The following is an 18,564-nucleotide window of genomic DNA, read 5'->3' as shown; positions in this document are numbered from 1 at the left end:
TTGTGTTGTGCAAAGGGATGAACTGCTTTAAAAGAAAGATGGCAACATGTTTTACATAATTACATTTAAATATGAATGGGATATGGATTTTAAATGCAATGTCCATATTTTCAGCATAATTCATATCAGCTCAAAGCTGGTATGAGCTTCATCAACCAGCATATTTCATTAAGACAAATGACAGTGTGGCTGATAATGTCAAACTCTTTTTTTTATTGAATATAAAAACGCTGAAAATAATTCAGAAAATATTTACAAAGATAACAAATATCCAACAACAAATAACATCTAAATCCAACACAAAAAAACATCCCTTCATGAAAAAGGAGGCTCTTGCAGCAAGGTCAGGGAAACTGACTGTACTGCATTTTAGTAAATACTCTATCAAGCTTTAACACTACACAGTGGCACAGACAAGACACTCCAAAAAGGGACAAAATAGTGCACTCTGAATTAAAACGATTAACTAAATGCTTTCTTTCTTTTTGCATTGAAGAGAATTTCAGAGGTCATATTATAAAGTATACTACGATAGAACTTCAAAAAGATAAGTCTTTGGGCTATAGAAAGAGTGAAGACAGGCAGGTGTTTGCATTTATGTAAGAATGCATATTGCGTTTTGGCTAATTCAAGTGTGAAGACATGTTAATATTGTTAATGTTATGTATTTTAAGTAGTTTGTGCTGTAATGGCAGTTAAATTTTCAATTGGAAACACAAAAAAGTAAATATTCTTTGAACACCCGTAAAAAAGGCTAAGCATGGGTATGATTCTGTCCAGCTTAAACATGGTATACAACACATTTTATGAAATCTTCAATGCCAGAGAAAAGGCACAATCTGCATTTTTGTACAAAGTCACCAAGTAAGAGCAGAAAAAAAGGAGGTAAATGTTGGCATCTCAAGGCAATGTTGACATCAGTATAAACCATATGGTGACTACCATCAAACTTCAGTGACTCTTTAAAGTTTTGCACAGGTCCAGTAGAAAGTGACCATTTACAAGATATTCCGTTATAATGATCATTAACAGAATGACCAAAAAAAGTGCATGCGAGTCGCTTACTGTAAAATAAAAAGATACATACTGATGCATCTTTCCTCCATTATGTAGGACCAAATGGATCAGCTCACGTCTCTTTTTATTCACTGACATTTGATTTCTACCCAGCTGCATTCTCAATATGTTCCGTTTAAATGTGAGTACTTCTGGTCAGATCCTGATCGTTTTCTGCTGCACTCTTTGCAGTTGACATTAAATGCAGAACTTCTGTCTGCAGAAAGATTAAGTTACAAACTCAACAAATGTTAAAAATATGTATTTACTGCAGTTAAAACTGCGTAAAAATTGTTCTCTTTCATTACACTTTTTACTATGAGAGGATCATTTTTTTTATCTTAATTTATGCATGTTTTTATCTAAGGGAAAAATAAGCTTGCTTCTTAAAAACATCCTAAATTTGTTCCAGTTTGTGCTTTTGTACTAATTCCTAATTTAGTTCCCCAAAACAAAAAAGTACACAATATTTTGGTGTGTATGCACCATGACCATATAGATACATTTCAGTAATCAAAACTTCTTCACATCATTACAATTACATTTCAGGTTAGTTTACAGGTTACCATTATGTTGCCACTATGTATACCCAGCTTGGTTAATAGTGGTCCCAAAAATACAAATGTTTGGTTAATGGTAGTCCTATAAAAAAAAAATGATTCAAATAAAAATCAGGAAAGGGCTGGAGGTAAACTTGAAGAAGAGACAAGGCACACATGTGACAGTATCCAAGTGAACTTAGGCAGCTGCGTATTCAATATGTGGTCTATAGAAATGCTGAAAAGGTGGTCCAGTGAATGGTCCAGAGTCCTCTTCTCCACAAAAAGAGACGCAGAAAAATAAATGTAGGACCACGACTTTTTCGATACATTGCCCTTAGCTCCCTTTCAGTTACGTCAGAGCTCAGTAATAATTCACCTCGACTTTTTCAATGTCTCCAATCAGCGTCCTTGCCAAGAAGATTCCCACCATCTAGAAGCAAAATCACAAGACACAACATTACATTGAGATTAACCTCAAAACTAAGTTTTAAAGACACATACTGTAGAAATGCAGACAGGTACTTTCCTTCCTGGACCTACAACTTCATTCTAATGTTTATATCATAATTAGTGTGATTTAAAATACTTTAAACCAGCCCTTCTCAAAGTCCAGACTTCGGTACGGATCTGGACCAGGAGGGAATTCAATCCGGACATGCCTCCACTTCGTATTTCAAGTGCACTCGTATCACTCAGACTTCCATGGCATACACACACACACACACACACACACACACACACACACAGGGGCGCACGAACCAGTGTTGCAGTGTTTACCAACCTTTTTGTAAGACAAAACGCATAGCAACTAGCAACATTTTGGATAAACCTTAGCTTTCATTCAGTAGAATAATGTCACCGGTTTCACCTCGGAAGTGCGAGGTTTCGCCTTCCCGACACAACTCGTCTCTCTCGACCGGCAGAGTTAGTAGCACATTCAACCAACCGAACCACAGCAGACTTTGAATGAATGAGTACAAAATAGTGTTTCCAAAAACCTATCAGTAAATATGCACATAGTTTGTAACACAGACGCACGTTTGTGCTGCATGATATATCAAATAAAGTAATATAATTCACTGCTGTATAACAGCGTATTGCAGTTATAATTCAAGATTTTAGCAATTCAGTTGACTGCGAGTACGATTTCAGAAACAGAAAATATGTAAATGAGATCAGCTTTATAGGGCATTTAGTTGTATAAAAATGCAATACTGTATGTAACAGTTAAGAGAGTAAACGCAAGTACAACTTGACGTCATTAATATGATAATTAGCATATATAAAGTTGAATTGTTATATAAAGTTATAAGTTTTGTAATAATTATTTTGGACCTTTTGACGTTGATGAGAATTCAGATTCGGACCTTTGAATGTAAACTTTGAGAACCCCTGCTTTAACCATTTGAATAGTGGTTTTGCTATTTTTAAGCTTTTGGTTGCTCTGTGAAAATAAAAGTGCTGAGAGTGACATCTAGCTGTAAAATATATTTTCCATGCAGTATTTTTTTCTTTAGTACATCCCATACCTGTAGCAATGATATGACTATGAAGACTCCAGCCACAATGTAGAGATTGCGTGGAAGCCACTCCTCTAAAGCCATCATGCATCCTTTGACATAAATGGTGTTGCCCCATTGAGACTTAAAAATAAATACAGTGTTATGTTTCACAAAATAAGTGACAGAAAATGTTATGCAATTAATGAAAGAGCATTTTATTGTGCTGTGCAACACATTAAAATGTACAAGTTTATTCTCTGCAGGTATTCTGCTCTCCCTACTACCAACAGAGCACAAAAAAAAATGATTATGAGAGGAGAGCGGAACAACAAAACAACTTTAACATGCCCCATTCGTGAAAATGCAATTTTCATACTGACAGATATTAGTGCTCCCATCAGAGAAACTAAACCTTGGAAACTTGACTTTAATTTCAAAAACTACATTTTCTGGTGCGCAGAAGCTGACAAGTGTTTTAATTTATTCCACTTTCTGAAGCATGAACTCGCTCTACAGCTTTCACATTTGGAAGGGAACGTGTACTGAAGCAGAACTTTTGCCAACAATGGCAAAGAATGAAATACCTGTCTTTCTAGTACAAATGTTCAAAATGCACTCACCGGTGTGCCAGATATTCTAACATCATATCCACACTGCGTGTTCACCACTGTATCCTGTAAAGAAAAGTCATAGGTTCATTCAAATTAGGCCTATATTCACTGTAAAGTGATTTATAATGGGGGGGGGGGGGGAATCCATGCATTAATAAACTTAAACCAAAACAAGTCATAACCTGTGCACCAGAGACAAAGTTTTATGGTCAATATGAACTATTTTAGTTTCCAGAAAAAAAACTGTATCAGCATGTTAAAAGGGATTCACAGGAAAATCTCAATTCTGTCATCACTTCCTCACTCTCGTGTTGTTACAAAACCATGCTCCGTGGAAGACAAAAAAAGAAATTTTTAATAATATATTGGCTGATTAATAGTATAATGTCAGTTAACTTCTTAATTGAAAATACAAGTTAAAATTCTTTGAACATCTGTAAATACACCCGTCATACAGGTTTGGAATGCCATAAGGGTGAATTATTCCACCACAAGCAGAGGGAGTCTTCCACATACTTGGCCTTCGAGTTTAAAGCACAATGGGTTCTTTTAAACAGTACTTTTATGAGAGTGCAGCATGCTGAAACGATCTCTTTATTCTGTGGAGGGCTGCTGTGAATAAGAGAAGAACCTACAGCAGGGTCGCTGATGCAGCAGGAAAAGGGCACTCCACATTTCTCTCTGCTGGGGTTATCCTTTGTGCAGTTAAAATACACATTTAGATTCCAGTCGTTGGGGTCTTTAGCTCCACAGCAATGATTCTGTGGGGGGAAAAAAATATGTACATTCAGAACCCGCAACAATTTAGCCAGACTTTAATATTTTACCAGACTTTCAAAAGCATTAAGCCATATGCTTCATCAAAATCCCCCAAATTACACCAATAATAATTTACATTTTGGAAAATGTAAAACATTTATTTGAGAAAGCATAACAGCAATGTGTCCACTACTAGCTATCTATGGCTTTTTCATTCTCTTTATGGTTTTGTTCAGGTTAAATAATACTTGTTAATTAAACATTAATTATTTAAGCAAGTACTTGTGAAAAGACATGTAAAAAGCGAGTAGTGAAGCATACAGGGTTTTTTTTATGAAACCGTTTCACGTATAATATGTATGTGGTGGTTGGCAAGTTGAGTAAATAGAAAGCATTAATTTTATTTAAAGAAAATTAGCTTATACTTAAAAACTCTCTCAGACTTACCAGTTTCTGGAGAGAGTCAATCAGATTCTGCAGGTCAATGTCTTCCCTGTAGGCCTTTACATTGGCCAAGAAGAAATCATTGATCCATTCCCTAACTTGGCCCTGGAACACAAACACCAACACCGCAGCCGTCAACTCCAGGAAGAAGATGAAGCCAATGACTCCAGAGAACTGCAAGACAAGGTCAAGAAGCAAGGCGAGAAATCAAAAAGCAGCATTTGACAGTATTACAGAATTTGTTTATTTTTATGTCTGGAAACTGTCTTGTACAGATCTGGCACTGCAAGGCATGTAAACATTTTCTTTGGAGACTTCTTTATTTAGAATTGACCAGCATATGTGATGGCTTCAGTATCACATCGAAAGTATGAGTACTTACAAACTTAAGAAGGCAGATGTTTTCCCTGAGAGCTCCAACACACCCAGCAAATCCCAAAATGAAAGTGACTGTGCCCACAACAAGCACCCCCCAAACTGGGTCAAAACCATGCAGACGTGTAACTTGCGTCAGATCTGATAAAACACCCTGTGGGCAAATCAAGGAACAAACAGTTTACATTGGTTGTTTTTCCCTGAGCCACTAAAACACATTCACAGCTACATAACTAGCAGTGTTTTTTTTGCAGATTAATTGCGGACTACCATTCAAAAGTTTGAAGTTGATTATTTCTCTTTTTTTATGATTTTGAATGAAATCTCTAATGCTCAGCAAGGCTGCATTTACTGGATCAACAATACAGTGAAACGTTAATATTGTAAAATATAATATAAATTTTTACTGACCCAAACTTTTAACAGTGGTGTATGTAGGTAGTTATGCAGTTTAGTTCACTGCAATTTTTTTTTTCATAATATCAAATAACTGATATAGGAAGTTTCACAAGTGTCTACTTACCTTTTCACTCCAGGCCCAGAAGCCAATTGCAATGAACGCTGTTCCAGCTAGCTGAGAACCAGAAGGGGTTTAGGAGAAATTAAATGATTAAATGGTGCATCAGAATAGTCAAGTTTAGACAAAACAACTTAGTGTGTGGTTAAAGCAGACGATGCAGATGTGACTAATGTCTAGAACACCAAGAAATTAGACAAAAGCAACACTGTTTGCAATAATAAAGTTTAAATACACTACCACTGAAAAGTTTGAGGTTCGTTAGATTAATATGCGTCAAACCAAATCTAAACAACCCCAAACTTTTGAACAGTAGTGTATACAATTTTTGAACATACTAAAGATAAAAAGCTTTAAAAGCATGGAAAATAAAATGTTAGACTTATTATTCATTTCCAGTGTTGGGGAAAGTTACTTTTAAAAGTAAGGCATTACAATATTGCGTTACTCCCTAAAAAAGTAACTAATTACGTTACTTAGTTACGTTTTATGGAAAGTAATGCGTTATATTACTTTTGCGTTACTTTTTAAATATAAGCAGGGCTTGATTGTTTTTAATATAAGAAGTTCTATTTATAGCAAATATAAAAGCCCTTTCACACCAAAAAGTGCAATGAATAAACCTCAGGCTGAAGCAAAAGTAAATTCACGTCTGTACAGTAGAACGCAGGAGAAACACTCTTCAGCAACAACAAAAAAAAAAAAGCACAATTGTTAGTTTATGTAAAGTCATATTTGCTTATTAGTATGGTTGAACTGGATCATCAAAGGTCAGCAGCAAAGATATTGGTTAATTAAATGGGATTAGATGCATTTGTGTTATTTAACATTTAATTATTGCAGGTTTGCGTCATATTCTGAGTTTGCATTTCACTGTTTTAATTCATTTTGATTAATACTAAATCTGTTTTTTGTGAGTGGGATGAATTAATGCATATTCACATTTAGTCTAGAACTACAGTAACATCATGTTCACACAGCACACACAACGCCTCTGTACTCCCAATTTCTCCCAATATGGGGACAGGGGACTTGTCAGTCAATGCATGGGAAAACAAAGTAACTGTCATTACTTTTTTGAAAAAGTAACTCAGATATTTTCTTGTAAATTAAAAAAGCAATGCGTTACTTTACTAGTTACTTGAAAAAACTAATCTGATTACGTAACTCGCATTACTTGTAATGAGTTACCCCCAACACTGTTCATATCTAAAACAGGTCATGAAATATTCATAACACACTGTGCAGTAATAACAATGCTCGTTTCACAGGAGGAGCCATGTTCAGTATTGAAAACAGGAAAATAGGTTAGAAGCTGTTATCTCAGAAACCTCCCATGCTTCCCCCAGAAGACACCACAAACTACTGCAGCAATACGCTAGCGTTAATCTGTTTCCTGTTGACGTACATATGAAAACCTGAATGTCATCAGGCTGACTTTTTCCTCTTGATATATAAAGTATCAGCTGTGGGTGTTCACTTGCTGTGAAATGACCCACCCAGTAATGAAAACACAGAAAGAAATGAAACCTCTGTGCACACAGCGTGAAACTAAGTGGAACAAATAATCATGAAATGTTGGGCCGGTTTACAGATCATGTCATCTGAGCAAGAGTGGCAGAAAATACCTTATCTAATGTTAGAACTGGAAGGGTGGCCATTTAAACATGATTTGCAGTGAAAAACGTATCAAACGTCAACTTACCCAAAAGATAATGTTGTAGCTGAACATGAGGTATTTGTAGCAACAGCTGACCTCTGCATTTTCATATCTGTAATAGTGCATCTCTTTTTCTGTAACATAAAGAGAAAGAACACTTGAGATTACCACAGTAAAACATCTAGAGACCTTTATCACATATCGTAACTTAAAATGGTACTAACAGAAGTTGAAATGCATTTAGATGTGCAGATGTTACGTCAACCAAATTACGTCACATCCTCGGGATTAGTCAATTGCACAAGTGTTTAATTACAAAATTCACAGTTCACCACATCAAGTCGATGCCAGTAATACAGGCCAAAGTCTGTAGTTCACTTCCTGTGTGCATTTATAGAAAGAACAAACTTCCCTAAAATTTGTTAAAGGTTTTTTTAAGCAAACACTCCCTCCTTGCTGTCTTAAACATACATATATATGTTTTTTAAGATAAAATTGACTTTTCATACAAGCAGAAGTTTACATACTTTTATGTAGACCCCAAACTGGGGATTCATGAGGGAACTGCAGGTAGTTAATAAATGTATGTACAGAATTAATGTAAAATAATGTGTATAAATGTCAAATTAATATAAATAATTTAAAATAAAATGTGTAAAAAAAAATATATATATATATATATATATATATATATATATTGTATGTTTACTGGCATGTCATGTGACCATGAACTGACACCAGAGAACCTCAAATATGTTGTTCACTTATTAAAATAAAAATCTCAGGGAGTACCAGCAAACACTCAGGTCAAAGCGGTTTTGCTGCCAAAAAGGTTTGGGAATGCCTGCTTTACTTCATGTACAACAACTACTGTACTTATACATTCACAACCTAAAATTTTGATGATTAAAAAAGTGCTACAAAATCATTAATAACTCTGCTTTTTAATTATATTAAATGCCCTATCACTAACCTGCAGCATACAGAAAACTATATGGGTTTATCGCGATTCTGCTTCAGTCATTTGTATGTCTCGCATTAAAAAAAAAACAGCAGGACTTTCTAAAATTACCAATAAAAACTGCTGGTTAAATATCCCGGTTTAGTGTTATGTAATCATAATAATTCCTATTTGCATTACCTGCCGAGCGGTACCAACAGCTGCAAACCACCGAGGATGTTTCAGTTCTGTTATTCTGGGGCAGAACTACCGTGTGTTCGATTGTCTTCTTTTTATTACCACATCAGGTATGGCCTCGAAATATTTTAGTGCCCCACAGACTTACAATGAAATATATCCATCCAGTAATGAAAAACCGTAAGCGAATATACACATACACATACATATACACACACACACACACACACACACACACAAGATGGCTCACAAGCTCTGCTCACAAGCTCTGCCCACACTTCTTCCTCCTCCTCTTACTAGTTAGCTAAGTAAGTGGCTAGTTGTTAGCTCACTTTGTAAAACCAGCTGCCAAGGCAACTCTCAGTCTTCCACAACATTTAATATTCTCGTTTAGGAGATTTAAGAAAGTTAATGCAGGGAACACCGTCAGTACTATGATTCCATAAATTATTTTTCTTCGATAAACGCAAGAACAATGCCAACAGCTAGATATCACAATATGGCTAACCAACAAACTTTACCACCTCACGACTTTTCAAAACATATAATTTAGTCACAATTACCTACTTATTACAAATATACAACATACTAATATATAAAATCTTTACAACAAGTTAAACTAAGCCTCAGGTTAAATTATTTACGAGGGAGGAGAGTGCGCCGTATCTCTGCGTGAAACGCAACGCTCGACAATCCACGTCCGTTTACGTATTTACAATTCAAAAGCACAAAGCGATTTTGGCAAAAGATTGTATTCCGTGTTAGGACATATATATATATAAATAAGCAGTTATAATATGCAATCTAAAAAGGCTTACCTCTGTTTTCATGTCACACAATGCCTAATACTTACAGTTTGAAAAAACTCTAACACACACACACATGAATTTAAGACTTGGCGTGTGAGTGTGAGAAAGCATCGGGGAAGCACACACCCGCTGCTCCCTGCATTCATCTTATGAGAGTAATGGTCACTCACTTCAAAACACAACCGAGTCTCTTTCACGATTATTCACTGGGGAATCGCTTATATCAATCATTTTATTAGACAAGCAAATATTGAGTACTGAAGACAAGCAGTATTTTATAAATATCTAGTGTTTTATTTGAATCACTTAGGCCTACTTTTTTATTTTATTACTATATTTTATTTTTCATCTACTGTTTAAACAATAAATTAAACAGAAACAACAACAACAATAATAAGCGAATAGTAATAATAATAATTCAATTCAAGTTCATTTGTACAGCGCTTTTCACGATACAAATCATTGCAAAGCAACTTTACAGCAAATTACGTTTCTACAATATTTAGTGGTAGCTTAGTGGTGACTGTCAGTTAATGTAGGCCTACATATGGCAGAAATGTACGGAAAAATCAATAGACGTAATCAAACAGACGATGAACACTATTAACAGCAATTATTATATGATGCAATCAAACTTATAGCCAAATGTGGTAGTTCTGTATGTTGTTTCAGGGTTGGCATCATCTGAGGTCCTCTGAGGGGTTGGCATCATCTCTTCTCAGGTGTTCTGGATCCAGACTGAAGCTTGAGTAAATCCGAGTTACCACGGGATTCACATCCCAAAAACAGAGAAACAAATAGAGACATAATTAGCGTAGCTGCTGTTCCAACCAAGCAAAATTGATTTGTTTAACCCAAACTAATGAATAATAATGTGCATTTGATCAATAATAGGTCTAATAATAATAACAAATTATGTAATATCTCCTATAAATATATAACTACTTTATGCATGCAATTCAGGTTCAGGTTAATCCTGCCACATCAGCTGCTGTGCTATAAATTAGGATGTATAAATAGGAAAAGACATAAGATTATTTGCTACTGCTCCTCCTGCTCTCTATTTATCACCTTGTATCTCTTTCCATAACACACACGTCTTTCCTTGCTGTAATACACAGAGTAACTGTACTTGGAAGCAGTATGAGACACTTCAAATGTAGTCTGTCCAAGAGGAAAATAAGGCCCACAAGAACCATTTCCTCCTTCCTGTTTATTGCTTTGAAGTGTTGTTTGAATGGATATGTTGAAAAAAAGACAAGCATCCCCAAAATCACACATCCTGCTGTAGGAAACCAAAGCACTGTGACACAAAATAGCAACAAAACTGGGATCACAGAACACACAATGGAAGAAAAACAGATCAGTACATCTTTTATTCAGTTCAATGTAAATTATTACGGGTTTAATATGTACACACACACATTTTAAAAACAGAGAATGTGCAATAGTGCATATACTACTCCCTACCAGTCCATTCTTACATCTAACTTGTGTAAATTACAACCATATTTATTGTGTAAGGAGTGGGGACGTGAAGTTTCTGGTTTGTTGACCATGCTTTTGGTGAATATTTCTACTGTGCAAAAGCTCCACCTGGCTTTCAGATGGTTGCACCATGACTTATTTTGTTCTGAGATAGACAGGAATGTTTTTAAAGTAGGGAGTAGAGACATGAAAGCCTATGGGGAGAGAAAGTGCTGTTGGCAGGTGTACAAGGACTGTAGATGGAAAAAAAAAAGTGTGGAGACATCTCCAGCAGATAATGGAGACATATTTCAGTTACCAGGGAATTGCGAAACCACATCAAAAGCCCTTGTTCATACTCCTAAAATCCACATGTGAAACCATAGAAATCACTGTGCACCATTTGACCTTATATTGTTATTGGGTTCATTCTGGTGTTGGAGGTTTTTTATTTGTACATTAACAATCCAAACGTACAATAAATATATCTTAATCATGCAAGTCTTTATAGTGCTTGTTCCACCCTTCTTCAAACCAATCGCCCCTGTTGGTTGATCAAAGAGCTGCTTGCAGGTCTTGCTCATTTTATGCAAATCACTTATGTCCTCTTCCTGTTACATTTTTCTTTCTATAAACACCCCCCACCGCACACATACAAATAAAAAATTCATAATGTAAAAGCAGCCAGCACATGTAGATTACCAGAGCTATTGATAAGAAATCAGTATTTATTAGTTTATTATGTATCTTTTGAATGCTTTCTTCTATAACGACTTTCGACATTTGTACAATGTTATTTGCGTTTTGTGTTTAAACATACATTTAAAGTGACAAATAAAAAGTATTTTAAAAGTAATACAGAGTTATTGTTTAGAAACAATTTTTTATTGTCTCAAATCTAAAACCAAATAAAAGTGGAGAAAACTGCTTGTTTTGAGTTTGTATGTTGCTTGAACATACTTTCTGATTTACGTCAGAAAAGTGATAGTATTGATTATCAACAGCTGTGAAGAGTCTGCCTGAAGAGATTAATATCTCACATTTTTTATGGATGACAGGTCCATTTCACCCCCATTAATCAAACACACCCACTTTGATAGTTGAGTCTGAGTATCATTCTGCTGTAGTCTGAAATTAATACTTGTATTTTGCAAGAAAACATTAAATCGATTAAAAGTAACAGTAAAGACATTTATGATGTTATAAACGATTTCTAATTTTAAAAAATGCTAAACGTATTAATAAAAAAATCTTGAGAAAAAAATTTAACAGTTTCCAGAAAAAAATAAGTAGAACAATTGTTTCTTGAGCTGCATATCAGCATATTAAAATGAGTTCTGAAGGATCGTGTGACACTGAAGAATGGAATAATAACTGCTGAAAATTCTCAGCTTTGCCATCACAGGAATAAATTGCATATTAAAATATAAACAATAAAAATAATAATAATATGTGTAATAATATTTCACAACATTACTATTTTAGTGTATTTTTAATCAAATAAATAAATAAAAATGAAGCCATCTTACCAACCTCAATCTCTTGAATGGTAGTGTACACATTTGATTGAGAACAGAAAAGCGATAGTATCAAGCATATATATTTCACCTCATGGAAACTTAGAGTTGTGCAACATTACTCAGAATCTAGTTTGATGATTATCAATGTTTTCATTTAATGCAGTGAGGTCATTTAAAGTAATAAAAACTAAAACAAAAATAGAATAGAACAGAAATAACAATAGCAACATATGCAGAACAATTGCATACAAATCTGACATTTGAAAGAACGTATAAGGAAAAGCATCTTTATTTAAATGCAAGTGCAGCAATTAAATGAAGTCAATAAAGATGTCTGTAAACAACATACACACAGCTGCATAATCATACTTTTACAATGATCATTAAATAAATAGCAAGATCAAAGCCCATTTAATTTAGTCTGAAAACATCTGAAATCTCTCATGTTGTTACTTTCAGATCAGATAATACATAATTGTTCATGTCCTTAGTCAATAAATACATTGAATAAATAGCCATAAATAGATTGTACACAGCCAAATTCAGCCGTACACATGGTTGTCCTCAGACGAGTGGCTGTTTAGTCCTTCACCCTGCCACCAGTCTCCTTGCAGCTCTCCCAGGATCTCCTGTAGGGACAAGGCCGGCAGCTCAGGCAGAGGCCTGTGGTGAATCCTGCTTTCCTGTTGACTCTCCATCCTCTGAACTTTTAGGTTATCTACACAGAAAGAGCTGGAAGCTGGAGGAGTGCCCTCCAAACCACCCTTCCAGCAGCCCGAGTCTGGGGTAACAGGGGTCAGCGGCTGAAGACTGTTGTGTTTTTCAGATGGCGAGTAAAAAAAGCCTTGGAGTGAGTTGGGATTGCAGCCATAGGCATCAAGATGATATGGACTCCACATGGAGCTCATAGGTGACCTCCTGTCATGCCTCGCAGCCCCGTTTGGAGGCATCTGATGCTCTGGGCTTAGCAGAGGAGGGCTGCAGTGAGCACTCATGGTTCTGGCCTGATGCTGGTGTCCGTATGAAGGGGTGCAGTAGCCGGAATCATCACCGATCGACATGGAAGATGGAGTGTCACATCCATAAAGTCCATCCCTTTCCATTTCTTCCTTAATATGATTGGGGTACGCTGGTGGTGGAGTGCATAAAGGCCCAGTACCTGCACCAGACTCACTGTTGTTGCTGTTAGAAGAGTGTAGCTGAACTGGTGAATTCTGCATTGCACTAAATGGTGATTCGGACTGCCACAGCGGTTTCTTTCCTCCCTTGCATTTCAACGTACGAGCTCTCCTATTTTGGAACCATACCTATTGCGAGCCGGAGACATCAAGATAAAGAGGGTCAGACTCATAAGAATACAGTTGATAGATTAGACTCAACCATCTACTGCATACAGATAAGAGCTTCCCTGTCTAAAGATTCAGGTTAATCATTGTGAGATGACATCCAGCTATGGTGGCATAGTCAGGATTGTTATCTATGCCTGGTATGTCTATTGTTTACAGGCTGTACGGTTTCTAAACTAAACAACAGATAAACACAAAAACGCTTACGTCATCTCAGATATTGACAGTGGTATCAGTGACAGCAAACAGTATGTTTTCACATAAGGCCTTATTAGCATATCACTTCACCTGTTTTATGTGTATCTGCTGATTTTGTAAATGCATAAGAGATACAAACAAGGAGAAAAAGGGGTTGTTTCCTTATGTACATAGTTTAAAAAAAACTACTGTCAAACCTGTATGATTTTTTTTCCTCTGGAACACAAAAGATTTTTTTTTTTTTTTTAATGTCTCTCTTTTTTTTTCTCCTTTGTATAATAAAAGCTAGCCACGTCCAAATTTGTTTTAGACCCCACTGACTTTCATTATAATTGGTAAAAAAATAACTTAAACATTCTTCAATATACACAATTCTTCAAAAATACTTTATATCCCTTTAAATTCTAGTAAATTGAGCGTGTTTTTATACATAACGTAACACACCTGTATGCGAGACTCTGGCAGGCCTGTAGTTTGGGAGAGATTCTCTCTGAGGCTGATTCCTGGGTAAGGGTCTGTCTCAAATGTGGCTCGAAGAAGCTCAACATGTTCCTTTGAGAAACTTGTTCTCTTCCTACGACTTGCACTTCTTGCTACAGTACCGCTTCCAGATGTTTTAACAGATGCATCTGAAAAAGAAGATAAATTAAGCGTTAGCGTTAGTTCTGGCAGGTCACGTGATTCAAGCTTGCATCAGCTGATTCTCAGCTGATCACATCTACCTATAGGAATACGACACATATCGCGGCATTCCTATATAAGCTCTATTCAGTATTATTCAGCAGCTTTTCAGATTCAGCAGCTTTTCAGCTTGCTCAGGAGCAAATTACCCTCCTCCATCCCCAGTTCCTCCTTTCGCCACAGTCAGGACTTGGCTTTCAGATATTCCTTGCTAATCAGACTCCTTTATCTTGAATAAAGTGTTACACTTAAATATCATTAAGTGCATTAATGATATCTGCCTTGTTCTGTTCTGTTAACCCTAGGGGGGTTATTATTGCTGCACTTCCTGCTCATTCAGGACAGGCTGCATGGATGGGCAGGGAGTTTTTTGCCCAGAACAGAACCATACCGCCAAACCAAACTTTAGGCTAAGTATCAATCATTTTGACGATAGTGGTCCTGACAGAAAAATGAGTGTGAAGCTAAACATAGTGTCATCATATTTCTAATCCTTCAGTTAGTGAAAACTAAAATGCACAAACTTAAAATATATTAGAAACACAACATCAATTCAATGTATGAATACTTCTTCAAAATAATAATATATGCAGCAGAAAAACTGCAACAGTGCCTGATGTTTGGTTTGAGATTGAGAAGCTTGGAAAAACAAGCTTTTTCTTATGAGATCTTGCATATTAAATCCATCAAAATTATCACCATTCAGTAATGCTTACCAATACTGTTGTCTTTCCACATCCTGGAGGCCAAAGGGCTTATAGGATTCTCAGGCTGCCAGTGAAGGTCTGTTGTGTTTGATGCTCCTCAGGGATATGATTTCTGACCCCTTCAGCTCTGTTTTATACCTGTGCCCTCTTGTCCCTATCCCATGACCCCCTTTTCACCCCCACCTCCTCCATTTAGAAGTGCTTATTATGTATGAAATGGGAATGACATGAGGGACACTCTTTGAAGGCCAGCACAAGACATTAAGCATTCGAACACATCTTTGTCAAAAAAGTAATATTTTTGTCTTTCTAAGCACTATAGAACATTTAAAAGCTTTCTTTTCAAATATCTTTTCAAAATCAAAAACCTTGAGAAAAAAATGTAGTGAGCTTTATTAGTTACTAACATGCTATTTATATATCTTACTGTAAAAAAACTACCTATTTCAACTTAAAAACTTAAAAGTTCAGTTGCTGCTTTAAATTGTTAAGTATAACCAGCTTGGTTGTACAAGTCGATTCAACTTAAATTACATTACACCAACTTAAAAGTCAAGTTGAATTTCATATAACTTTATGTTTAAATTTAACATAAGTTGCCATCATATCACTCATCGTTTCATATCACATCATCATATCATATTTTACAGTGTATTTATTTTATTGTTTGTTTGGTTATGCATTGCATTTACCATTTTAAACATAATATGAATAATACATTTATATTACTCTTACATAAAAAAGTAATAAAGACTTCAACTTTATTATATTTTTTTATAAAAGTGATTGAAAATAATCAAAAATGTCAAAAGTTAAAAATAATTTGAAAATGAAATGTTAATTAGTTTGTTTCAAAACTATATATTTTATTTTATATTTTCCTATACTAAGGCTAAAAATAAACAGACTGTACGCTAATACAGAAATATTGTTTTGGCACAAGCATATTGTGTAGAATTACACTTATTGGAAAAGTGTGTAAATGGATGGTGTCTTTTCCTGTACTTGCTCTCGCCATTCAAGCATTGTAATCAATAAAACAATAGACTCAAGAAAATATTAACTAACACAGACATTAACAACATGCTTAACATAAGTTCAAGCGAAAGGCTGTGAATGGATATCTCTTTGTGTCATCTGATCTCTTTTCAGAAGGAACATAAAAGTAACATGTTTGGAGGCCAAGGAAAGCAAGGAGAGCGATCTGTGGAATGATTAATAGGACCGTTTGCACATGTGAGTATTGTCACACCCTCTCTCTGCTCCAGAGGATCCGGAGGGGATGACAGTCATTTCAAAGTCAAGGTGGCTGACAAACTTGTCAATGCAGATGAGCTGTTTAGATGTGCTGTTGAATTAAACCAGACTAAAGCAAACTGAACCCATCCAATCCCAAAGGGACCTTTCAGTCCAACATGAAATATAACAGATGACTAGTTCATTTAGATGGTTTACCAGAATGAATCAATACATAATGTCCATATCTGACAAGATAAATATATCCATCAATACATAATGGCATCTGGTTAGCTACCAGAATTTAAGTGAAGTCCAGGTTCATCTTATCTTTTTTGTATTCTTAGATCATTTAATTATGGTTACTGAATGTAAAAGATGCAAGATCACAAAGGTTTAGGCAAGATTGCATTGAATGTATATAATCTCTGAAGTTCTTTGCAGTTGTCGTGTTTTTTTTTTTTCATTATCAGAAAACAAAAAGTAGCATTACAACCCCCTATTAATCAAACACACCATCTTAGCTGATACTGCATTCTGCTGCGGTCTAAATCCAATCAACCTTTGTTATTTTAAGATTGTGCAAATCTTAGAGTTTTCGTTTACTTGTTTTGTATACAATTACATGGTAACTTTACTTTTGTACACACTACTCTGTTTAAAGGTTCTTAATTGGCATCTAGAACCTTTAACATTGTATCCTTCAATCCTTCCATTGTACAAAAGGTTCTTTATAGAGGAAAAATTGTTTAAAAAAAAAAGACCATTGAAAAAATAAATCGGGGGGAAACGATTATTTTAATAACTTTTCAACAAAAGGTTCTCTGTGGAGCCCAGAGTGGTTTTTCTGTGGCACTGCTGCTAAAACACTCTTTTGGAACCTTTATTTTAATAGAAGTGCATAAGCAAATATATTTCCATATTTGAAACTTTACCTTTTTGTTCTTATATAAACTCCCTTGTCTAGCTGTTCTATATGTAGAACAGTAGGTGGCAGCATTGAGCTTTAATAGCATTATAATACTGTGGCATGATGTTTCACTGATACTGAGTTCTCAAATCAGATGCATTCAAACATTACAGATGACATTTTCACTGCATTTTATAGCAGTTGATTTTTAGGGAATAAAATAATTGCTGACTTTTTACCTGTAGAAGGTGGATGTCTCTCGGAAAAATTAAAATTTGAACTCTGATGTAACTAAATAGCCTAAATAACTCAAGGGAACATGTAGGGTGAATTCGGGTAATCTGGGACACCTAAACTCCAGTGTGTTTATTTCCTGTTCTAACCAAATTTAGTAAACGGGACTTTTACTATAATTTTAGCATAGATGTCATGTGACTGAAATCACATGACTTCATTGGGGCGATACCACAGAAAGGGGCGGGGTACTTGTCAATCAAGAAGCTCCCCTGGGAATTGCATGACAAGGTCAGTGACAGGATTCTGACTAGATTAATCTTAAGGACATAAATCTGTCATAAATAATACAATGTTCCTAATTGTTGTCAAATTATGTTTGTGATCTATTCAAGCAACAAAATATGTATTAAAGTGTTGAAAATGCGTTTTAGGTTTTTTTTTTTTTTCAAACACTTTTTTGTTGTCCCACATTATCAAATATGATTGAGAATGTGGGACAGCATGCTTTGGGTAATCTGGGACAGTCTTCAAATGGAGGAAATATGTATTTAGGGACTTTATAAGTCTAATGACAAGGGATGATATATGCTATAATGAGAAATTGGTGTGGAGTACTGGAGGTTATAACATTAGCATAAATTCACAGTAGCTAGCAGCTAGCTAAACCAGCTAGCTAGAGAGATGCTACAGAGATGGAATCTGGGAAACGTATTCCAGTAGCAAGCACAGGTATCAGGATGAAGTAAACTGTTAATTTCATTTCCCAAATTCCCAGTTAGTTTAGTATACAATGGTTCAAATCACTGAGCAGGAGGGGGATCTGCGCCCAGGCCAGCTGACAATGTTCTG

General features: G+C 35.5%; 2 protein-coding genes across 3 annotated transcripts; both read right to left on the bottom strand.

The window, feature by feature from the left end:
- Positions 1–202: 202 nt before the first annotated feature.
- Positions 203–9,515, bottom strand: LOC107565932 (tetraspanin-14). 2 transcript variants are annotated; one of them, XM_016251246.1, is made up of 9 exons: positions 9,423–9,515; positions 7,512–7,600; positions 5,813–5,863; positions 5,297–5,443; positions 4,918–5,088; positions 4,347–4,472; positions 3,721–3,774; positions 3,128–3,241; positions 203–2,028 (listed from the first exon to the last, which is right to left on the bottom strand). In XM_016251246.1, the coding sequence occupies exons 2-9, from the start codon at positions 7,590–7,592 to the stop codon at positions 1,960–1,962; spliced, it is 813 nt and encodes a 270-aa protein (XP_016106732.1). In that variant the 5' UTR covers positions 7,593–7,600; positions 9,423–9,515; the 3' UTR covers positions 203–1,959. The 2 variants fall into 2 exon arrangements, with proteins under 2 accessions (XP_016106732.1, XP_016106731.1); XM_016251245.1 differs by lacking the exon at positions 9,423–9,515 and adding an exon at positions 8,608–9,332.
- Positions 9,516–12,942: 3,427 nt separating this feature from the next.
- Positions 12,943–15,363, bottom strand: LOC107565925 (cone-rod homeobox protein-like). Its single transcript, XM_016251231.1, has 3 exons — positions 15,342–15,363; positions 14,389–14,573; positions 12,943–13,707 (listed from the first exon to the last, which is right to left on the bottom strand). Exons 1-3 carry the CDS (start codon positions 15,361–15,363, stop codon positions 12,943–12,945), a joined length of 972 nt encoding a protein of 323 aa, XP_016106717.1.
- Positions 15,364–18,564: the final 3,201 nt, after the last annotated feature.

This window comes from Sinocyclocheilus grahami, unplaced genomic scaffold (assembly GCF_001515645.1).
Source record: "Sinocyclocheilus grahami isolate Dianchi unplaced genomic scaffold, SAMN03320097.WGS_v1.1 scaffold1035.1, whole genome shotgun sequence".
Taxonomy (NCBI): domain Eukaryota; kingdom Metazoa; phylum Chordata; class Actinopteri; order Cypriniformes; family Cyprinidae; genus Sinocyclocheilus; species Sinocyclocheilus grahami.
Note: the sequence above shows the minus strand (reverse complement) of the source record. Positions and strands in the feature narration are given on the sequence as shown.

Coding starts and splice junctions, on each gene's coding strand:
- LOC107565925 (XM_016251231.1), bottom strand. CDS start 15,363: ATGTGGAAAGACAACAGTATTG. Junction 14,574..15,341: donor GTGGAAAGACAACAGTATTG/GTAAGCATTACT, acceptor CTTCTTTTTCAG/ATGCATCTGTTAAAACATCT. Junction 13,708..14,388: donor TGCCAGAGTCTCGCATACAG/GTGTGTTACGTT, acceptor GGCTCGCAATAG/GTATGGTTCCAAAATAGGAG.
- LOC107565932 (XM_016251246.1), bottom strand. CDS start 7,592: ATGCACTATTACAGATATGAAAATGCAGAGGTCAGCTGTTGCTACAAA. Junction 5,864..7,511: donor GCTACAACATTATCTTTTGG/GTAAGTTGACGT, acceptor TCTGGTTCTCAG/CTAGCTGGAACAGCGTTCAT. Junction 5,444..5,812: donor TCTGGGCCTGGAGTGAAAAG/GTAAGTAGACAC, acceptor ATTTGCCCACAG/GGTGTTTTATCAGATCTGAC.